Source organism: Schistocerca cancellata, unplaced genomic scaffold (genome assembly GCF_023864275.1).
Source record: "Schistocerca cancellata isolate TAMUIC-IGC-003103 unplaced genomic scaffold, iqSchCanc2.1 HiC_scaffold_1101, whole genome shotgun sequence".
NCBI classification, from domain to species: domain Eukaryota; kingdom Metazoa; phylum Arthropoda; class Insecta; order Orthoptera; family Acrididae; genus Schistocerca; species Schistocerca cancellata.
In genome coordinates, this window is record NW_026047100.1 from 568,479 (window position 1) to 590,737 (window position 22,259).

General features: G+C 42.3%; 1 protein-coding gene across 1 annotated transcript in view; it reads right to left on the reverse strand.

Moving 5' to 3' along the window:
• LOC126155889 (PDF receptor-like) overlaps positions 1–22,259 on the reverse strand; it is a 287,262-nt gene that overhangs the window by 73,211 nt on the left and 191,792 nt on the right. The window contains exon 7 of the mRNA XM_049916260.1: positions 1,339–1,459. Coding sequence (XP_049772217.1) covers positions 1,339–1,459 — 121 coding nt within the window. The remainder of the gene's footprint in view (positions 1–1,338; positions 1,460–22,259) is intronic.

The following is a 22,259-nucleotide window of genomic DNA, read 5'->3' on the forward strand; positions in this document are numbered from 1 at the left end:
GTCGCGATTTCCTTTCAACGTAAAGACATTCAGCTTCGGAAACTACTGCTTGCAGGCGACTAAGAATACACTTTGTCAATTTTCGGGTACGAATGGCTAATACCATGAATAGGCATTATGGCGCCAGACAAACTGTCTGTCAGAAGGCAGTGTATTTGTGGTATGGGTGACCTCTTATTCCATGAGTGATGCCAAGAAATTACATTCGTGGCCAGTTATTATGTTTACTATGGTGATCTATTGTCAACTGTGATGAGCTCCGTATGTTCTTACACATTTTAACTACTTTAATGCACGCTCCTGTCGCAGCTAGTTATGTGTGTAGCAGCAGAAAATGTCAGAATAAGTGCAACAGAGTCAAATTACCTTGTTTGCAGAAAAGCGTTCCTAAAACAGGGAACCTCAATAGCGACCGCATGTGGCGCGTAAACCTGAACCCAATCCAACAAAAATGCAAGAGCCACAGCATCTCATCAAAGTACATGAGAATGATTCCAGGAAAAGGTATGAGTTAACGAATACACTAAACCCAAATGCGATAGATAAACAGTAGAATTTGCCAGCAGATTAGTTATACAATTTCAGCGTGGTAACGATGAATAAACATCGACTTGAGTATCTCACATTCCTTCCAAACAGCATTGTCAGATCCACAAAAGAAATCATCTTACACATTCCCTGAAAAAGTCGCCGTGATTATAAAGGGTTCCTTGTAAGTCACTTGAGTTTACAGATGCTTTGTATAAAAACAGATTCAGGTCACCACGTGATCTGTGTCAAATAAAATGTTAACAAAGATCCGATATTACACTGTAGATGTAAAAACTGTACACAATACCACAAGAAAATGACACGAATTAATCTAAACTGATTTCTGTCACAGTTCCTAGTCGTATGAAAGCTATTCTACTGCTTACAGGTGACTGAGATCTTATCATACTGCTCCCAGATGCGTTCATAATCACACTAGACAAGTGTCTGCAAAAACTGTCTGCTGCAACGTGCTGATGCGGGTGACGAACAAGAAAGAAGTGCATCTGAAAGTTCCTGACAGGTTAAAACTCTACCGGACCGGAACTCGGATCCGGGGACTCATTGTCTTTCATGGGAAAGTATTCTGCCAACAGAGCTACTCATGAGCGACTCACGACCCGTCCTCGATGCTTCACTTCCTCCCGCACCACATCTCCTACCTTTGTTCCACGAGTGCTAGTGCTGCAATTCAGGCAGGTGTACTTTTGCGAAATTTGGAAGGTACTAGGAGTACTTCGGCTGTTACTGTTGTGGTACCACTCTCAGTCGGCACAAAGTTTTGTGTGTGTGACTGTGCGTGCTGACCTGTTGGAGCCGCCGTACCGCACGGCCGTGGTGACCGCCCACGCAGCAGTCATCAGCACGGGCACGCCCCAGCCCAGCAGCGAGTAGGCCACCAGGTAGGACCCCTCCTGGAAGACCGTCACTGGAACAAACACAAGCAGTGCAGGCGGTGACAGATATCTGCTGCTGTTCTGTATAAGTTTGGAGAACATTATCATCAGTCACCGTATTGCTGTTGCTACGATATAGCCTTCACTGTCAAGACTAGTTTCTACATCTACATATACAGGGTCGTCCATTGATAGTGACCGAGCCAAATATCTCACGAAATAAACATCAAACGAAAAAACTACAAAGAACGAAACTCGTCTAGCTTGGAGGGGGACACCAGATGGCGCTATGTTTGGCGCTGCCATAGGTCAAACTGATATCAACTGCATTTTTTTTAAATAGGAATCCCATTTTTATTTTATATTCGTGTAGTACGTAAAGAAATATGAATGTCTTAGTTGGACCACGTTTTTCGCTTTGTGATAGATGGTGCTGTAATAGTCACAATCGTATACATACGTGGTATCACGTTAATTTCCCCCAGTGCGGACGGTATTTGCTTCGTGATACATTACCCGTGTTAAAATGGACCGTTCACCGATTGCGAAAAAGGTAGATATCGTGTTGATGTATGACTATTGTGATCAAAATGCCCAACGGGCGTGTGCTATGTATGCTGTTCGGTGTCCTGGACTACATCTTCCAAGTGTCCGGACCGTTCGCCGGATAGTTAAGGTATTTAAGGAAACAAGAAGTGTTCAGCCACATGTGAAACGTCAACCACGACCTGTAAAAAATTATAATGCCCAAGTAGGTGTTTTAGCTGCTGTCGCGGCTAATCCGCACATCAGTAGCAGACAAATCGCACGATAATCGAAAATCTCAAAAACGTCGGTATTGACAATGCTACATCATCATCGATTGCACCCGTACCATATTTCTGTGCACAAAGAATTGCATGGCCACGACTCTGAACGTCGTGTACAGTTCTGTTCGACACGATGGATGTCCTTCACATAGCTCGAGTGCGGTTGAAGCGGTGTTGAATAGCATATTTCATGACAGGTGGATTGGTCGTCGAAGCACCACAACACGGCCCGCACGTTCACCGGATCTGACGTTCCCGGATTCCTTTCTGTGGGGAAAGTTGAAGGATATTTGCTGTCGTGATCCACCGACAACGCCTGACAACATGCGTCAGTGCATTGTCAATGCTTGTGCGAACATTACGGAAGGCGAACTACTCGCTGTTCATAGGAATGTCGTTACGCGTATTGCCAAATACATTGCTGTTGACGGATTTCATTTTGAGCATTTATTGCATTAATGTGGTATTTACAGGTAATCACGCTGTAACAGCATGCGGTCTCAGAAATGATAAGTTCACAAAGGCCCATGTATCATATTGGAACAACAGAAATAAAATGTTCAAACGAACCAACATTCTGTATTTTAATTTAAAAAACCTACCTGTTACCAAATGCTCGTCTAAATTTGTGAGCCGTATGATTGTGGCTATTACAGCGACATCTATCACAAAGCGAAAAAAATTTGTCCAACTAAAAGATTCATATTTCTTTATGTACTACACGAATATGTAATTAAAATGGAGGGTCGTATTTTAAAAAAACGCAGTTCACATCCGTCTGACCTATGGCAGCGGCATCTAGCGGGCCAACCATACCGCCATCCTGTTTCCCCCTTCAAGCTAGACAAGTTTCGTTGTTTGTAGTTTTTTCGTTTGACGCTTATTTCGTGAGGTATTTGGCCCGGTCACGATCAATGGACCACCCTGTATACTCCGCTATCCACCAAGCGGTGTGTGGCGAAGGGCAGTATTGGCGCCAAAGTCTTATCCCCCCCCGCTCTGTACCACTCGCGGATCGCACGAGGGAGAAACGACTGTTTGAACGCCTGAGTACGAGCTATAATTTCCCTTATCTTTGAATGGTGATCATTGCGCGACTTGAAAGTTAGTGGTAATAATGTATGCTCTCCATCCTCGGCGGAGATCGGATTTTGGAATTTAGTGACCATCCCCTTCCGTTTAGCCCGTCTTATCTGGAAGTGTGTCCCACTTCGAACTTTCTATGAGATTTGTAACACTCTCGCATTGTTTGAATTTATTAGTCACGAACCTTGCCGCTCTTCTTTGGACCTTCTGAATCTCCTGAATCAGACCCAACTGGTAAGGGTCCCATACAGACAAACAATACTCTAAGGCTGGACGAACTAAAGTATTGTAAGCAATTTCCTTGGATGAAAGACTGCATCGCTTCAGGATTCTACCAATAAACCTCAATCTACATTTCGCCTTACTTCTGTAACCTGATCGTCCATTTGAGACCATTTCGAATAGTCACACCCAGATGCTTGACTCGTACATTAATGGGAACTTTCGCTTTGTTATACGCAGTTGGCTACACTAGAGAGATAACTGCCAGTCATTACACCACTCATTTATTTTCTGCAAATCTTCATTGATCGCAACTTTCGTGTGATACTACTTTCCTGTAGACTACAGAATCATCGAAAGCAGTCTAATGCCGCTGTCAATACACTCAACCAGATCGTCTATGTAAATCGTAAAAAGCAGCGGACCTGTTATGCTGCCCTGAGGCACACCTGATGTTGTGCTTGTTTCTGTTGAAGTATCCCCATTCAGGACGACATACTACTCTCTTCCTGTTACAAAACCCTCTATCCAACCGCATATGTCATCAGATTGACCGTAAGCGCGGACTTTTGAGAGCAAACGACAGTGCGGAGCTGAGTCGAACGCCTTTCGAAAGTCGAGAAATATGGCATCAACCTGGGAGCCGGTATCTAGAGCCTGTTGTAGATCATGCTCAAAAAGGGCCAACTATGTCTCAAATGACCTCTGTTTCCTAAAACCAACAGATCATTCCCAGTTGACTCATACACATATATAAATGCTAAAAGAGACGCCAGGTAATGAGAAGCAGCATTATGGGATGTCTAGGACAGGTTACATTTATAGGACGGTCTTGCTCAATACGAAACGGTGCGCAGCTCGTGGATTAGTGGCTAGCGTTCCTACCACTGGACCACGGGGTCCCGGGTTCGATTCCCAGCCAGGTTGAGTACTTTCTCTGCCCGTGGACTGGAGGATTACATTGTTCTCATCATTTCGTCATCATCATCATCATCATTCGTGACAGTGCCTCGCTTGACTGTGTAAAAAATTGGACTGTTTAAAAACTGGGACTTTGTACGAGCGTTGATGACCGAACAGTTGAGCGCCCCACAAACCAAATATAATAACATCAACAGGAAAGGGATACTGAATTTTACGTAAACATTAGAATACACGCCTAATAATACATCTCATTGTCAATCTCCTAATAACGAACTCTCTTTCACCGCGGTAAATGGATTTTGGTTTAGTGCGGCTATTAAGCAACGGTAATTTTATGTGATGAAAGTGATAAGTAATTCACCCATGTGCAGAGGTCGTGCACAATCAGAGATGAAATTAAGCCCTGTCAAGTATCTAATTCCTCAAACAACACGCAGTACGCATTGGCAACGCAATATCCGACCGATCGTACGACGACGACATGATTCGATTTTCCTTATTTTACTTACACGTGTTATGAAAATCGTTACAAGTGGTTTGCAAATTCTCAAACGTTAACCAGACTTGAACAGATGGTACGACAGTTAAAAAGGAGATTCATGACATTTATTACACAAAGTATGTTACTTTTGAATACAAAAAGCAAAAATAGTAAATGAAATTCACTCTAAGCTCTCACAATTTAACGAATTTGTTTGCGTGGCCATCCTCCGCAGCAAGCACAGAAATATTTATTTTTGTACCACTACGAGAGAGGACTTTCATAACAATAATAATAATAATATGACCCAACCCATATCCACTCACTTGTCCATGAACCTCTCCACAAAACATTTAAACCACAACTTTCGATCATTCTCTTACAGCTCCTACATTCATATTCAACATTCTACAAATTGCTCTGAATAACCACTAACAGCTCCACCCCACAAAAAAATAAATTCATATATACTCTCTCTCTCTCTCTCTCTCTCTTCCCCCCCCCCCTCTCTCTCTCTTTCTCTCTCTCTCTGTCTCTCTATCCCTCTCTCTCTCTCTCTCTCTCTCACACACACACACACACAGAGAGAGAGAGAGAGAGAGAGAGAGAGAGAGAGAGAGAGATAGAGAGGTGGATAGACGTTATTTCTCAGTAAATACTTCGTGTTAGGTTTGCAACTTGTACCTAAACAAACAATACAGGAGGATACACATAGCGAACTCACGGTAGTTACGTCTTGAAATGACACTTTGCCACCAAATATGTATAATTAGTGACAGAAGACTGATAATTCATCATAACAATAAGGGCAGACAAGATAAAAAGTGGGAAAAAAATGTTCGGAACATAATAAAAACATGTTTATGTTTCGCAAACAGAACTATAGTGCGACCTTCAGCAGGCGACCAAATGAAAGGAATCGCAGATGCCAACTAAAACCTCGGAGAACTGTAAGTAATCGCTTATTTACATATAAAACTAGATTTGAACTGTTTTACAGTCTATAAATAAGACATATCGAAAAAAAAACTGTATATTCTATACCCCACTGATGATGCCTTGAAGTGAAAAAGACGAAACGTATCAGGGAGAAATAAAATACACCGCAGCATGAAAAGGCGGTTTTTATTTACAAGAAAAAATCTCACAATTTAAACTGATCTGATTGGCTTGACAACATCTCAGCAATGGAATCTTTGTCGACAACGAATAAGGTAAAAATAATGAGATGGGAAAAAGAAAGTGTGGGAGCTTCACCGTTACGGAAAGCAAATTACGACAGTGCTTGCAAATAACTGCAAATAATAAGCATGCAAACTACGTGGGGGTGTAAAAAAACTAGAATGAGTTTTATTGGGTACATATTTTCAATTGTTTACGAAACAAACTTATCCCTTTAAAATTACTCTCCATTACAATTTACACGTTTGTCGCACCGGTGCTTCCACTGTGCGAAATATTTTTTGTACTCATCTATAGAAAAAGCTGACAGCTCCCCCGTCGCTTTTTTCTTGACTTCTTCAGTGTTGTCAAATCTGCGTGCTTTCATGCCCCTTTTAATGCACTGAAATAATACAAAGTCTCACGGAGCCACATCAGGCGAGTAAGATGCGTGGGGCAGTGGAACCATGCCACTCTCAGCCAAAAACTAACAGAGATGGCTGTGTGTGGAGGTGAGTTGGCCGCAATCCTTTTCATTCACAAATATTTCGTTAAAATTCGCTGAACCGAGCACCAAAATCTCAGACAGTTGTCTATCGACGGTGTGTGAGCATAGGCTCTGGAACTTTTTCAATATTTTCGTCGACTGGGCGTCCAGAACGAGGTTTGTCATCAATCGACACGTCGGAATTTTTAAACCGAGGAAACCACGCCGTCATCTTGGTAAGCTGTTTCCAACTTTAGAACTGTTTCAGCAGCATTTTTACCGACTAGAAACAAAATTTTACTGCTTTACGTTGGTCAGTTAGACTTTCCATCATAAGAAACGAAACAAGAACAAAACGGGGCTACCAAAAACAATCGCTGCAGTTGAACAGAGACAGCCATGTCGACAATACAGGTGGCACCGAAATAGCAACGAGTTGCTCTATACACGCTTAGCGGCAGAAAGACCTACTACAATAGCTACACCCACAGGAATGATAGTCCGATTTCTTCTTGGTACCCCTCATATACCTATAGGAGGAATCGCTGCCGGACGGTTAATAGAACAAAGTGGCCTCCCGTCCCCATCTTTATATAACTTTAGCGCAAATTCCTGACGCTTTTCTCTGATCATTTGAAAAGAAAGTTATTATTGTTAACGCAAACTAAAATATTTATCAGTTAATTCCACTATACAAACGAATTTTACACGCGCCACATGACACCTCCCTCTCCTGAATATTTAATTTCACCATGACATCTACCCTTCCTTCCAACTGTAACCTGGCCTTGTCCCCCCCCCCCTCCTCCCCAAGGCCACCCTTTTCCTCTCCTCTCCTTCTCCCAAAAAGGATTCTCCTCCATCCCCCCCCCTAGTCCTTGCATCCCCTCCTCAACTGTTTTCCTCTCCCGTCCCTTCCCTCCCCAGGCATTGTCACCCTTTCTCTCCCCTCTTTCTCACCTCCGTTTCCCTTCTCCCTTGTCCGCCACCCGTGGCAGATCTTCCTGGGTATTTTATTCATTATCAAGTGTGCAGAGTTACTGTTGAGTTCGGTGCCATTATACAGTGTCATCAAGTGATATGATTTTAATCTGTGTGCTCGACCTGTATATAGTGCACAACGAATTGGCAGCTGTGTTCTTTTATGTTTATGTCGACGTTTTATCTGTCCCCTGTGCTTGTCCCTATATTAGTGTACATTTTAAGTCTCATCATCTCCATGTACCCCTTTTATCCCCCTCTATCATATGGGGCAGGGGAATAAAATGACAATAAAGGGAAAAAAAATCGCCACGTGGTCTCAGCATCACACACAATACAACAAGATTCTATATAAAAAAAATATTATTCACTCGAAAATATTCATTTAACACACAAACTAAAAAACAGGGAGAAAGTCACCAGCGATTCACTGACAAAAATAAGCGCGAATGGCGTTACTTAGCGTAGATGCCCAGTGTGCCCACGTGTATGAAAACCAAATAACAGACGAGGGACAAGCGCAAAGTCCTATGCAGCTCAAAATTAAATGAGTTTCACACGAAATAAGGAGAAAAATATGCAAAGAATTTACAAGGGTTCAAGACAGGGCTTACTGGTTTCCTAATGCATCACGAATTACTTAATTTTTTGTCCACTAGCAACACACGTGCTAACCGACCAAAGTCAGCAACACAAAGTCAACTTCCGTCCCCTATTCAGAGCAGAGATCGAATAATTTAGGAGAGGGAGGCGGCACCCGTTCCACTGGCCAGTGAGGATGAGCAGAAAAGCCGCTAGAGCTACTTGCTGGTTTAGCATACGGCCCAAACAAGGCGGGAAGGCCTGTGATTCACCACACTCGGTTCAGGGAAATTGTCTTTGCGATACCAAAATTACGTGAAAAGTGAAACTGTAAAAGTTGGTACCGCTACTTGGGATCCTAAGTTAAGGTATTTCTGTGGTTTCTACAAAGTATTCCAGCAAATCACTCATGCTTCCAAACTAAATTTACAAAGCGGAGAAACGAGACCACTATAGCTATATGAGAGAGAATGCTATATCTAAAGAAAAATAAAACTAAATACCTTGCTCCCATCCTCCCTCAAGTACCAGTGTGATTTTAGTTTGACAGATTAAGAGCAATAAGACAGTGCCATCGTACAATTAAAAGTGAAATAAATTATTAAAGGAATGCGAAACGCAAATAGCTTATGGAAAGGCAGCTGGGCATCGCCCTCGACAACCGCTTATATTTTCACAGGAGAACACTCCGTCATGTTCAGGACATAAATGAAACCAGAGATCGCTGTCAAAGCCAACATGAACCGACAATGGGCGGGGTGAAACTAACCAAGGACTAAACGCCATCATACTCCGCAAACAGCTGGTATGAACTCGCAACCAAAGACAATCAACTTAAGATATTGTCTAAAGTGTAATAGTGATTACCTATGGGCTCTTAACTAGCAATAACCCTGTCTTTGCGTTATTGGACTACAGACAGTGCCAAATTCGAAGCAAGTTTTGCTTTTTTTGCCTACTGAGCATTTATGTTGCAATATACTGTTATTTATTGATTCTCTTGAAAGCGAAGACTATTTTAGCTCTGCAATATCGGCGTTTGTCGCAGACAGTACCCGTCTGCAATCCTGTAAGCCATTTAAACATTATCGGATGGATTTTTCCATTAATTTCTCACGAAAATTATAATTGCATCAAACCCTTAAAATATGGTTCCTTTGAGTTAAAAATTAGAACATAACATACTTCTGTGAACTTGAAATATATTCTCGATAGCGACATCGTCTATGTACAACCTGTTAAAAAGATTACCTGTTTCGCATGTGTAGGTCGCTATAAAAACGTTTTTGGTCTAAGTAATTCTCGCCAGTAAATGATGTGCATTTGAAGCACACATTTGGTGTTTAATCAGGATATTCCTCAAGATGAGTGCTTGGCAAGGAAGTGAAGCATTAGGAACGCATGGTAGGTTGTCTGTGTAACAAAGCACACGTTTACACCAGCAGCAGATACGTAAATGATGGGATAGGTAGAAGAGCTACCAGAATACGTCAGTGTTGTTCGTGTTTAGTGTTGTTATCACACCTGGCAGAATTTATAAAGGACGTGAACAGCGTTAGATATTCAGTTACCAGTCTGAGTGGCATGGAGATGCCACATACTCGTGTGTAGCAGTGTTATCAGCAACAGACCGAGTTTAAAAATGGCCTCCTATGGGTCTCTGTTTGGCCGGCTAGTCGATTCATGCAGTATCTACAACTGTGGCGCTTTCAGCTGTCACAGTGACCCCATACTGGATTGGGAACGTTAGGAGAGACATATTCGTCGTCAACGCTGAAGTCGACCAGGTATAACCACCACAGGGGGGATGACCATATTGTGTACCAAGCAGACCATAACCCTTCCCATCTGCAACTGCTATCAGAGAACACGAATTGGACTTTACTTCACCTGTAGCTTATTTTTAGAGACTCACCACCTGACTGCTTACAGTGGACCCTTTATTGCTTCTTGGCCGCTATGATCGGTGTATGGGACATGAGTGGATCTGAGGAGGAGTTGTATCAGGGGCCCACAGCCCATCATACCGTTGCCAGTGTGCCTCCGCTTGGAGGCGGGATTTTTGTTCACTTCTGCCTTTATTTTGTTTGTTTAGCAAAGTTATACTTTATCAAAACATATTTCATGAATTGGAAATGGAAATATAAAAATTTATTTGAATTTAAGAAGAAACAAAAAGAAAAATAGGAAGAGATAGAGACATTAGTCCCGCCACCTAGATGTCTGAGTGTAAATGCTTCCAGCTATTGACTCCCAGACATCTTGTGTGTTGCTTAGAAGCATGGTTATACTACATTCCTTTGTCGTAACTTTGGTGTCTATACACATATTTTCAGATTTATAGTGCCCGCTCTGCTTGTCGCAGACAGTACCCGTTTGCAATCCTGTAAGCCATTTAAACATTATCGGATGGATTTTTCCATTAATTTCTCACGAAAACTATTATTGCATCAAACCCTTAAAATATGGTTCCTCTGAGTTAAAAATTAGCAATTTGCGACAAAATGGTGGCACTTTATTACGTGCCTTAGCCCAGTGTGCAGTACCATGTGTCCATGATTACAATAACATATCATTACTCAATACCCCTACAGCTAAATTAACGTCTAAGTTGAAAAGCACCTTAGTTACTAAATGTGCTGCCGTCTGCAGGGTCTGCTGTATTGCTCTCTGTGTCGTGTTCCGTGTTGTTATCCACACTCTGGAGCCTGTATCCTGCTGCATATTGCCTTGTCTTCTATACTGTCACGTGCGCCGGTATTCTTCATGTGTTGCCTTTGAAATCTTGTATATTATTGCGTTTAACTGTGTCCATTATGTTTCGTTTCGTGGTGCATCGTATAGTTAGCGCCCGTGTAACCGTTGTGTGATTGTGTTGTGTCACTCATGTGTCTGTAATTTCTGGAGAATAGAACTGTGTGTTCGGAAAATCCCATGTCGCCGCATCTACAAATAGGTATCTGCATCCGACTCACACGATTCAGATGCGGGGGATAACGTTCGTATCCTGCTACTAAATGAATCATGTCGCGGTTAGGGTCGGCATGCTTCATCTTAACGGTACCGATATGTCCGAAAAGAATGTGTGGACTCTCCGCACTTGTGTTCTAGATGCGATCTCCCCAAAAAAACTAAGTTGAGCATTCACGTTTCCTACTACCTACCTGAAGTACTCATTCCATTCCTTGTAGCATCGCAAAATTCTGCCTCGATATTTATTTAATTTGTACACTCCTGGAAATTGAAATAAGAACACCGTGAATTCATTGTCCCAGGAAGGGGAAACTTTATTGACACATTCCTGGGGTCAGATACATCACATGATCACACTGACAGAACCACAGGCACATAGACACAGGCAACAGAGCATGCACAATGTCGGCACTAGTACAGTGTATATCCACCTTTCGCAGCAATGCAGGCTGCTATTCTCCCATGGAGACGATCGTAGAGATGCTGGATGTAGTCCTGTGGAACGGCTTGCCATGCCATTTCCACCTGGCGCCTCAGTTGGACCAGCGTTCGTGCTGGACGTGCAGACCGCGTGAGACGACGCTTCATCCAGTCTCAAACATGCTCAATGGGGGACAGATCCGGAGATCTTGCTGGCCAGGGTAGTTGACTTACACCTTCTAGAGCACGTTGGGTGGCACGGGATACACGCGGACGTGCATTGTCCTGTTGCAACAGCAAGTTCCCTTGCCGGTCTAGGAATGATAGAACGATGGGTTCGATGACGGTTTGGATGTACCGTGCACTATTCAGTGTCCCCTCGACGATCACCAGTGGTGTACGGCCAGTGTAGGAGATCGCTCCCCACACCATGATGCCGGGTGTTGGCCCTGTGTGCCTCGGTCGTATGCAGTCCTGATTGTGGCGCTCACCTGCACGGCGCCAAACACGCATACGACCATCATTGGCACCAAGGCAGAAGCGACTCTCATCGCTGAAGACGACACGTCTCCATTCGTCCCTCTATTCACGCCTGTCGCGACACCACTGGAGGCGGGCTGCACGATGTTGGGGCGTGAGCGGAAGACGCCTAACGGTGTGCGGGACCGTAGCCCAGCTTCATGGAGACGGTTGCAAATGGTCCTCGCCGATGCCCCAGGAGCAACAGTGTCCCTAATTTGCTGGGAAGTGGCGGTGCGGTCCCCTACGGCACTGCGTAGGATCCTACGGTCTTGGCGTGCATCCGTGCGTCGCTGCGGTCCGGTCCCAGGTCGACGGGCACGTGCACCTTCCGCCGACCACTGGCGACAACATCGATCTACTGTGGAGACCTCACTCCCCACGTGTTGAGAAATTCGGCGGTACGTCCACCCGGCCTCCCGCATGCCCACTATACGCCCTCGCTCAAAGTCCGTCAACTGCACATACGGTTCACGTCCACGCTGTCGCGGCATGCTACCAGTGTTAAAGACTGCGATGGAGCTCCGTATGCCACGGCAAACTGGCTGACACTGACGGCGGCGGTGCACAAATGCTGCGCAGCTAGCGCCATTCGACGGCCAACACCGCGGTTCCTGGTGTGTCCGCTGTGCCGTGCGTGTGATCATTGCTTGTACAGCCCTCTCGCAGTGTCCGAAGCAAGTATGGTGGGTCTGACACACCGGTGTCAATGTGTTCTTTTTTCCATTTCCAGAAGTGTATATGAACCAGCTAGAAATTCTGATCTAACTGATCTCATATACTTCTACAGTCACTCAATGACGACTCTTCCTGTACACCACAGTGTCGTCAACAAACAGCCATAAATTTCTGCTCACTCTACCCGTCAGATCATTTACGTATGTAAAGGATAAGAACAATCCTGTCACACTTTCCAGGGGCACTCGTGACATTACCCTTGTCTCTGATGAACATTCGCCGTCAAGGACAAAGTTTTGGGTTCCACTCCTTAAAAAGACTTTTTAACGGTTCCGATACGCCCCGAAATAGTGTGTGCTGCCTCCGTCCCTTATCGCCTGTGCCCACTCATTCTGCCAGATTTTCATTTGCCAGAGTTTAAGCTGGTGCTTGCCGTTTGAGGGTAAACCGGTTATTTGGCTAACTCGGTGTAGTCTACCCATCTTTAACCAGTGTTGTGCAGTCCGATATCGAATGGTGATATCAGTCGGGTAGATACCGAGCACCACACACAGTGCTTCGACCAATGTATTATCGAAAGCTGCCGTAAGTCTGAGAAAGGCTCCTTACAGGTATCATTCGGCACAGTTATCCGGATGCTAGCAATCGCCACACAAGAGAATTAACGTCCCTGTGGGCTGCTGTTAACACACAAATGTCTGCCTCTGGCGTGGTACTATGACTCGGAAGCATGAACTGCTGATGAATGGTTTTCAGCGATGACCATGGTCCCATTCCTCGAATGGTTTGGAGAGGTGTAACTATCTTACTTTTGGCGTTGTAGAGTGTGGAGCCACAGGATGTGAGTTCCGATCACATCTAGTAGTGATTGAGGAAAGTGTGATGTCACGAAGATATGTCACGCATTCTTGCGTCGTCATGTGTTACCTTTCATTTTAGTGTGTCGTGGCCAGTTTCCAACAGAACAATCCTCGTCTACAAACGGTACGTGTCTCTGTGAACTGTCTGTTTGATGGTGGGGTACTCCCGTCTTCAGCCAGATCCCCATATATATCGCCAATAGAACATGTGTGGGACCAGCCCGGATGTCAATTCCGTTCCAGTGCGTTCATACACAATGTGAACGACCAGTTATTACAGGCGTGGACCATCTGTCTCAAGAGTGAATACAACGGCTTTATGACAGGCTTCCCAGCCTGACCGGTGCAGGCATACAGCCAAGCGGCGATCCAATGTCTCACTTGTAAGTGTCCTCGTACTTTCAAGTTTCTTGTGTGAAATTGGCTCGATTTTGTAATCACTGAAGTAGAATCACATCTTCTCTCAAGATGCTCCTCCACTTCCCGTCAAGGACGGTTCTCAATATTGTTTATAAGGGTCATTTTGCAACTTCGATGTACTGTATTTCGCCGGATCGTGTGGTGGCGGCAGAGTCTATTTGTATCCGTTCTGTCGAGAGAGATTTGCCTACAATTATTTTCACTTGAAAGATATATCACTGGCAGAATTTCCGTGTGGTAAGAGTCGTATCTTGTATTTGTCAGAAGTAGGTATATTAGTCGTAATCCTTGTCAAAAAGAGGAAGGAAACTGCTTTTTATCTCTACGTTACGGGACTCTTTAGATTCAGTAAAATTATTTTCAGCATTTTAATTCAGTCAGTATAAATTTTGATTCGTTTAAGATTCAAATTAAGTTACAAGAAGCTGACGCCTATTTCATTTCAGGTTTATTGTGCTGTCAGATCAGATTTGGTGTAAATAAAAGTTATCTTATTATCATCCTACTTTTTAATTTGGCAAAACACGTATAATTTTATCTGTTGCACTATTTCGTTGTTCTAACATATCAAATTTCCTTGTAGCATGTTAAAATAAATATCTTATGAGAATTTGAACTTCGTTTCCTGGGCCAACAGACCTTACCACACCCGAACTCTTTGTTACCTTGCCCAAGAATTATTTAATTTGGTTCAGTATCATTATCTACATACATACACCTGTCTGAATGCTATTGTTAGTAAGAACATTTCCGTCCAGTGTCAGAAATAGTTAATGAGGAGAAACACAAAATGAACTTTTCTATTGTTCTATTGGATAACTAACTTATCTATTTAATACTTTACGTTCCTTTAAGATTTTTTGATTATTAACCTATATATAGTTTAGGACATATATAATATTATTGCACATTATATATTTGAGATGGTAATCTTAAACACTGGAATTGAAGTCAAAATTAATATAATAATGAGCACCTCATCCACCAAACTTTCTAAATAGGTAAGGAACAGAACCGAAGAATTTGGAACGTGGTACTACTAGAGGCTGTTGAAAATTAATAAGAGTGCTAAAATAAGAAATGAGGAGGTTCCTCGAAGAATCGACATCAAAGGAATATGCTCAGGTCTCCATCAAAAAGGAAGGTCAGGATGGTAGGACGTGCTTTAAGATGACTGGGAATATTTTGCATGGAATTCAAAGGACCAAAACATGTACGAGAAAAGATACATTCAAATATTAGGAAATAATTGTGGTATTTGTGATTAAGTGTGGCTCTGAAATAAAGAAAAAGATAGAGAAAAGGTTTTCTCGCTAGCCGTATTAAACCACAAGAAAAATAAAAGTGGTTCCTTAACCCATTAATCTAGTATTTATTGACTTGAAAATCGTTTTATGAAGCTTTGCACTAGCGATATCTCTCAGCTCACCTCTTAGCTCACACTTTTATCTGTGTAAACGATAGAGCCGAAATGACAGGTGATACTTTGCCTCAGCATAAGATTTAATAAATTATACTAAAGTTATAGGAAGGTGAAAAATGCTGAAGCATATGGCAGAGAGTCCTACAAGTAAAACATCCATAAGCAACGAAGACGAAATGATTCGTGGAGCTCATCATGGTCGCAGACTCAAATCAGTAATTTATTTCATTTGTTAATAAGTATTATGACAAGATATTACGTTAATATATTTCAGAATGAAATTGAAACACAAATGTAGCAGTTCGCCTTGATTCTTAAATGATAGGAAAAACTTGAACCAAAGGCAATAACTCCCTGTGTTAAGAAAAGTAGCAAATACGAGAAAGTAGAAGATAATAAAGGCTCACATTGTTAAGTGGTAGTAACCAGTGTTCATTAATTTTGTTATACTTTGACAGCAGACAGGGCTGATGATTTTCCTAGCCGGAATGGGACATCATTGCCTATGTCGTATACCTAGAGAGAAAGAGAGTGGTAGAGAGAGAGAGAATTTAAATATTACGACAATTCCGATGAGTAAGCAAGATTAGTGCTACCCTTTCTGGGTAAGTATTGAGATCTGACTAAAGTTACAAGTGAAACAATAGCACTTACACAGTCGGCAGCAACAACGGTATCTTTCACAACGACGGTACAGTACAAGCAGCATTCTATGCACGTCTCACAAATAACATTCTGTACAAATTGAAGGGGTAGCGTTCTCGCTCCCCACGCCCGGGTTCCCGGGTTCGATTCCCGGCGGGGTCAGGGATTTTCTCTGCCTCGTGATGGCTGGGTGTTGTGTGCTGTCCTTAGGTTAGTTAGGTTTAAGTAGTTCTAAGTTCTAGGGGACTGATGACCTAAGATGTTAAGTCCCATAGTGCTCTGAGCCATTTGAACCATTTGAACCAAACTGAAGGAAAATTTGAGATTAACGTCTCGACGATGACCATGCTATACTGATGGAACTCTAGCTTGGACAGACGTACCTTTTCTAAAGGAACTACTCCAAAATTTGCCTTAATTGATTTAGGGAAATTATGAAAATCCTGAAACAGGTTAGTAAGATGGGTGCTTGAATCCTGCTCCTCACGAAAGCGGGCCCAGTGTGCTAACTGCTGACGTATCTCGGTGGAGAAGACGGTCATCAGGAATATGGTGTACTCTGTCAAGACCACCGTCCAGAAGCAGTAAGCGTCTCGTTATCTTGCAATTCATCTGAGACATGTCGTAGCTGAATCACGGTTTTAACAGCACCCACTTCAGTTGTAAGTCACAAGAAGAGTCAGCTGTTGGTCACTGAATATTTTTGAATATTTTCACAGACGTTGCCCTTTGAAAAAGCAAGTAACGATATTTCGTGTTTCAGTTAGACACTCCGTAATTCATGAATAATTCAAGTCATACATTTTCAGTGGGGTTTCTTTCCCAGTCACTATTATTAGCTGCCGAGCTGCTGAAAATGTCATGTTTTGCATGTCCCAGCTCAAATGTACTATGAACGCAGCTTGCACCGAACGTGCAGTTGACATGAACTGCACTACATGCTTGAGTACAAATGAATATTATTTTAGCGCAAATGCACATTGTAGCTTGGTGCGACGTCGTACATACTCTGTGTTGTCATGAAATACCCCGCAGCTGAATTGATATTCAGATATCGCATCGGAATGCTGTTTCTTGGAGAACAGATCGTGAGAATCGCGTGAGAGGGCGAAACGTCTACGAGAATATTTATAATTCCGCCATACGGCTGTTCGCGTCGGTCGGAATCCTACAAGTGTCATGCGAATATGAAATTAAAGAGTTCAGGAGAGCCATACTATACACTAAAGGTGTCAAACCCGCAGTCCGCGGGCCGCATAACGGTTCATATTGGGCCAGTAATTTGGTCAAGTAAGTCATTTAGTAGCTCTACTTGACGGCTAAAAGGCAAGTAAGCAATAACACGTTCACATGTAATTTAGTTGGCACTCAAGCGTTGTCTGTTCTTGTCGAGTATGAACTGCAGCATGATTCGTAGATCGCTGGCTAGCCAATATACACATGTCGCAGCAGTAGTTACAATGGAAGAGGTGGAATAAGAGACTGAAACTCTAAGGAAGAGAAAGTGAATGCAAAAATGGATTGGCACTCAGTATCCAATATGCTTCTGAACGAACACGCAATTGAAGACCCAGAAGAATACATTTGAACACTGAGGATGCCGGAAAATTGCTTCTCTTTTCTATTAGAGAAAGTCTGTAGTAGAATACAGTGTACTGGTACCCAAATAAGAGAAGCCACACCTACGGAAAAGTAAACTGAAGGCAGTGTTGTACCTTCTCGCCTACAAACACCTCCTTCGTCTATGTCTTCGAGAAGTCTGTAATGTTATTTATGAACTGCTGAAGGCAACGACTGAAAAACTGTCTCATATGGTATTATGTATTTATTATTTACTTTAAAAAGGTAAATGACGTGTGAAGAGGGCCTCCCGTCGGGTAGACCGTTCGCGCCACTTCGGCGACTTGCGTGTCGATGGGGATGAAATGATGACAACACAACACCCATTCCCTGAGCGGAGAAAATCTCCAACCCGGCTGGGAATCGAACCTGGGCCCTAAGGATTGACATTCTGTCGCGCTGACCACGCAGCTACCGGGCGCTCACATTTATTTTAAAACGATATGTCTTTAAAGTAACTATTGTAAGAGAAAAGAAAACATATTTTAAAACCAGATTTTATTACGCATCATCGGAAGAAATCCAGATCATCAGCCCAATTCCCCGAAGTGACAGCGTCTGCTGGAGAATGTGTAGAGTTCAGTGACGAATAAGAAGCATGTGGTTGTTGTGTCTTTACATATTTACACTTCTTGTGCTGAGTTTGGCATATTTTCTGGTAACATGTGATGCTTCCCCATGTGGATGCGGGGAGTTTTTCTACCAAGCTCAGTCCACTTTCTGTGGAGACGCTTCTTCCTTGACTGGCAGCATAAAGTAAAGGTGAATCCATAAAAATGTATGTGATGATCTACATTCTGGTCTGTTCAGTCGAGTTTTGTAATACATGCTGTCGACTAATTCTGCTTAGATACACCCGCATGTGCTCCCTCGCCTACAAGGGTAGTAGAATTCGCAATGATGTGGCTTCCAGAACAACGTGTTTTCCGAACACATAAAACGCGTTTTTATCAGACGAAAGACTCTCTCTCCTGGAACCCTGGTATTCCCCGTCGTGCTTTCCAGCTCTATAATTGCGACATTGTTAGCTGCTTTATTTTTTTACCGTGAGCATTTCACGGTCCACAAGCATTCCTGTTCGATGTAAGGAGAAACAAACGTAAGCGTTGTATCGTGACTCCAACGAGTCATGTATCTGATCTACAGGAAAAGAAAAGACAGAGCATAACGAAGTCAGACAATAATGCGCGCTACTAGAGATTGTGATGCTATTCACGCCTGTCCAGTGCTGCGCCAGTGGTAACAGAGCTGGGGTGGGGGAAGCTAATTAGCCGTTTACTGCTCAACTTACTGGATCGGTCCGACACTCCCCTAAATTACTGGCCCAGTGTGATGCGGTCTTAACGGTTATCTGTGCGGTCAGCTCTGCCAATAGAACGCAGTGTGAATATATTGCCACCTAACGCGTAGTCGCACGATCCCGATTACTAAGTGCATGTCCTTGTAGCGACTCACTGTCTGAAAGACACTAAGGGTATAAAAGGAGATTCAACTGTGTTGTTTTGCCAACTCCTCCTCTCATAACGGGCTGCAGTTGAACTCGTTGAGCAACAGTGTTTGTTTCGAGAAACAAAAGAGCACAGTCCTGCGATTCATATAGACTAAATCGGTCTCGAACCAAAGTTTTTGGCAACACATTCTATCATCTTAGCTCTACCGTTATGTTCCCTAAATCTCATAGACACATATCGGTACAGCTTGGTAGTTCCTCAAGACTTCATGGTTATGACTTTAAGATGTTTTCCCACTGGCGCCATTAGCAGGTTACCAACAGTTGTGGTATTGTAGCTACTCGGTCAACTGATGCCTGGAATTAATTAATGAAGAAATTAGCGTTGAAGCTATACATATCCCATCGGGTCGTATTCGTCGCTACAAGTAAGAATCATGACGTGTGCCAAAAATTAAATAAATTTACTTATATTGTTAAAATTTTGCAGAATAAAGCCAGGAAAGATACCTAACTTAACTCTTATAAAACAATAACAGCACCATCCTCTTTTTTATGAAAGTGAAACATTAACAACAAGAAGACACGAACAACGTAGGATACAGGCTCAAGAAATGAGGTTTATAAGAAGATTGGAAGGTTCTACAACGGAAGTTGGGGAAGAAATTAAACTACAAGGAGGTTTTTACAAATATATAACCTAAAAGAAAAAAATTAACTCCACCATAGCCGGTCCCAAGCCCGGTTGAGAAAGGAGGAGGGGGCAGGAGTAACGCCTGGTTCGCCTGGCCCAGGTGATACTACCTTGTCAGGACCCCTTGCCAGGTATACGGTGAAGACCTCAACGGCAGCGAAGGTGGAGAAGATGGACTTCGGTACGGCGGCGCTGGCGGAACAGGCAGCCTCTAGTCCAAGGCCAAAATGAGAAGAGGGCACGACGGTTCCACATGTTAGCGGCGGCATCCCGACAGCTTCTGTTCCACATGTTAGTGGCAGCTGAATAAATAATATTCCAGGCTAAGAACCGGGTCTTACTTTGGGAATTCAGGGATGACCTTGGATTCCCTACTCTTTACAATTTACAGCTTCAAGTCGCAATATGGAGAGTTCGCACAATGGATGCTCTACCCCAGGTGGTATCTCTGATGAGGACTCCGCCATTACATCATCTAATGCAATGGGACCTAGGATTCTGGGGAGTCCCAACATTTGCGGTAAAGAAAAGATGAAATATATAGAAAAGCCTTCCAAGTTTCAGTTCACGAAGAAGTACTACTTTGGAACCTTAAATGTAAATTCTCTTCTGAAAACTGGGAAACAAAAGGAATTAGAATTATTTCTGCAGAAGAGCAATACAGAGATTATAGCAGTTCAGGAAACACGATTCTTAGATGAGGATGTAGTTGATACACAACATTATAGAATTTATAAACGGAAACCAGCAGTGAGAATAACGGAATACATGCCGATGTTTGGAACAGCATTTTATGTAAACAAAAAAATCGTAGATAGTGTGTCAGAATTTAGATTGAATTCAGAAAGGATATCCATGTTAACAATGAAGTGCGAGAATAAAAGTTAGCATAAACTGTCATGCACCTATAAATGCTGACAAAAGATGAAATCTGGAGAAAGTAAATAAATTCTGTGATCTTTTAGAATCTGAAATTTCTATCATATCTAAAAAGAACATTAAAATACTTCTTGGTGACTTCAATGCGCAAATGTGGAGGGAAAAGAAATTTAGAACTATTGTAGGTGAATATCCAGCACACTCAAGAACAAACAGAAATGGTGAAAGACTCATCAACATCTGTAAAATGTTCCCGTTAAAACACATGCCCACACATTTCCGCAAACTGCCAAGAAAAGCCAAAACCTGTAGACATTCAAATCCAAACCTAGGCGAATTTCAACTGAATCACGTAGCCATATCTAAAAGGTACATCACGGAAATTATGAATGTTTAAATAGTCAGAAATGGGGAATTCGATTCAGATCATTAACTCTCCAAGATTATAATAAAATTTCTCCCATCTAAACCAAAAAAGGCGACCAAGGAAGTGATCAGATACAACACCACTACAGCTAATAATACAAAAGAATATACAGAAAAATGTAGAGAAGAAACTGAGACAAGTAAAGAAGGTGACTGGCGTCAACTCCAGATGAAAATAACTCAAGCAGCAGAGAAAACTTTAGGATTAGCAAAGAATAAAATGAAGACATGGTAGAATGAGGAGTGTGAAGAAGCATTAATACAAAGAGCTGAAAAATGGAGAAAATGGAGATGTTCGCAAAAAGAGGAAGACCTTGAACAATTCAGACTACAAACAAAAGAAACATAAAAAAAATCCGGAAAATCAAAAGGAACTTTGAAAATTATCAGCTTATTGAAATAGAAGGAAATTTCACCAAAAATAATTCTAGAAATTTTTACCAAACCTTTAAACACATACTTAAAGGATATCGGGCACCAAGTATTTGTTTAAAAGATGAAAATGGCAAAATACGATTAAACAACTAAGAAAATTGTGAAATTTTAGCAATTTTTTTTTGAAAAGTTGTTAAACTGTCCAGTTCCAACAGATAAATTAGAATTTCCAGTGACACCACAAAATCTAGAGGAAGATTTCCCGCCAACAGAGCGAGAAATTCATGAAGCCATCAAAACACTCAAAAACAATTAAGCAAGTGGTGAAGACACCATTACAGCAGAATTATTGAAGTGGTCAGAACCAAAAATCATAAAGGATCTACAGCTGCTTTTTGAGAACATTTGGAAAACTGAAAAGATTCCAGTTGAATGGAAAACAGCATTAATCCACCCGCTGCATAAAAAGGGAGACAAACAAAATGTCAGTAATTACAGAAGAGTGTCACTTTTACCAGTGGCATATAAAATATTAATAAAAATTCTCCTCAACAGAGTGGTAGATACTTTAGACAAACAACTAGGAGAATATCAGGATGGTTTTCAAAAGGGATGATCCTGTGCAGAACAAATTTTTAACTTAAATAAACTAATAATTCGCCATAGAATGTTAACCAGCAAACCAATACTAGTGTCATTTATACATTTCATGAAAGC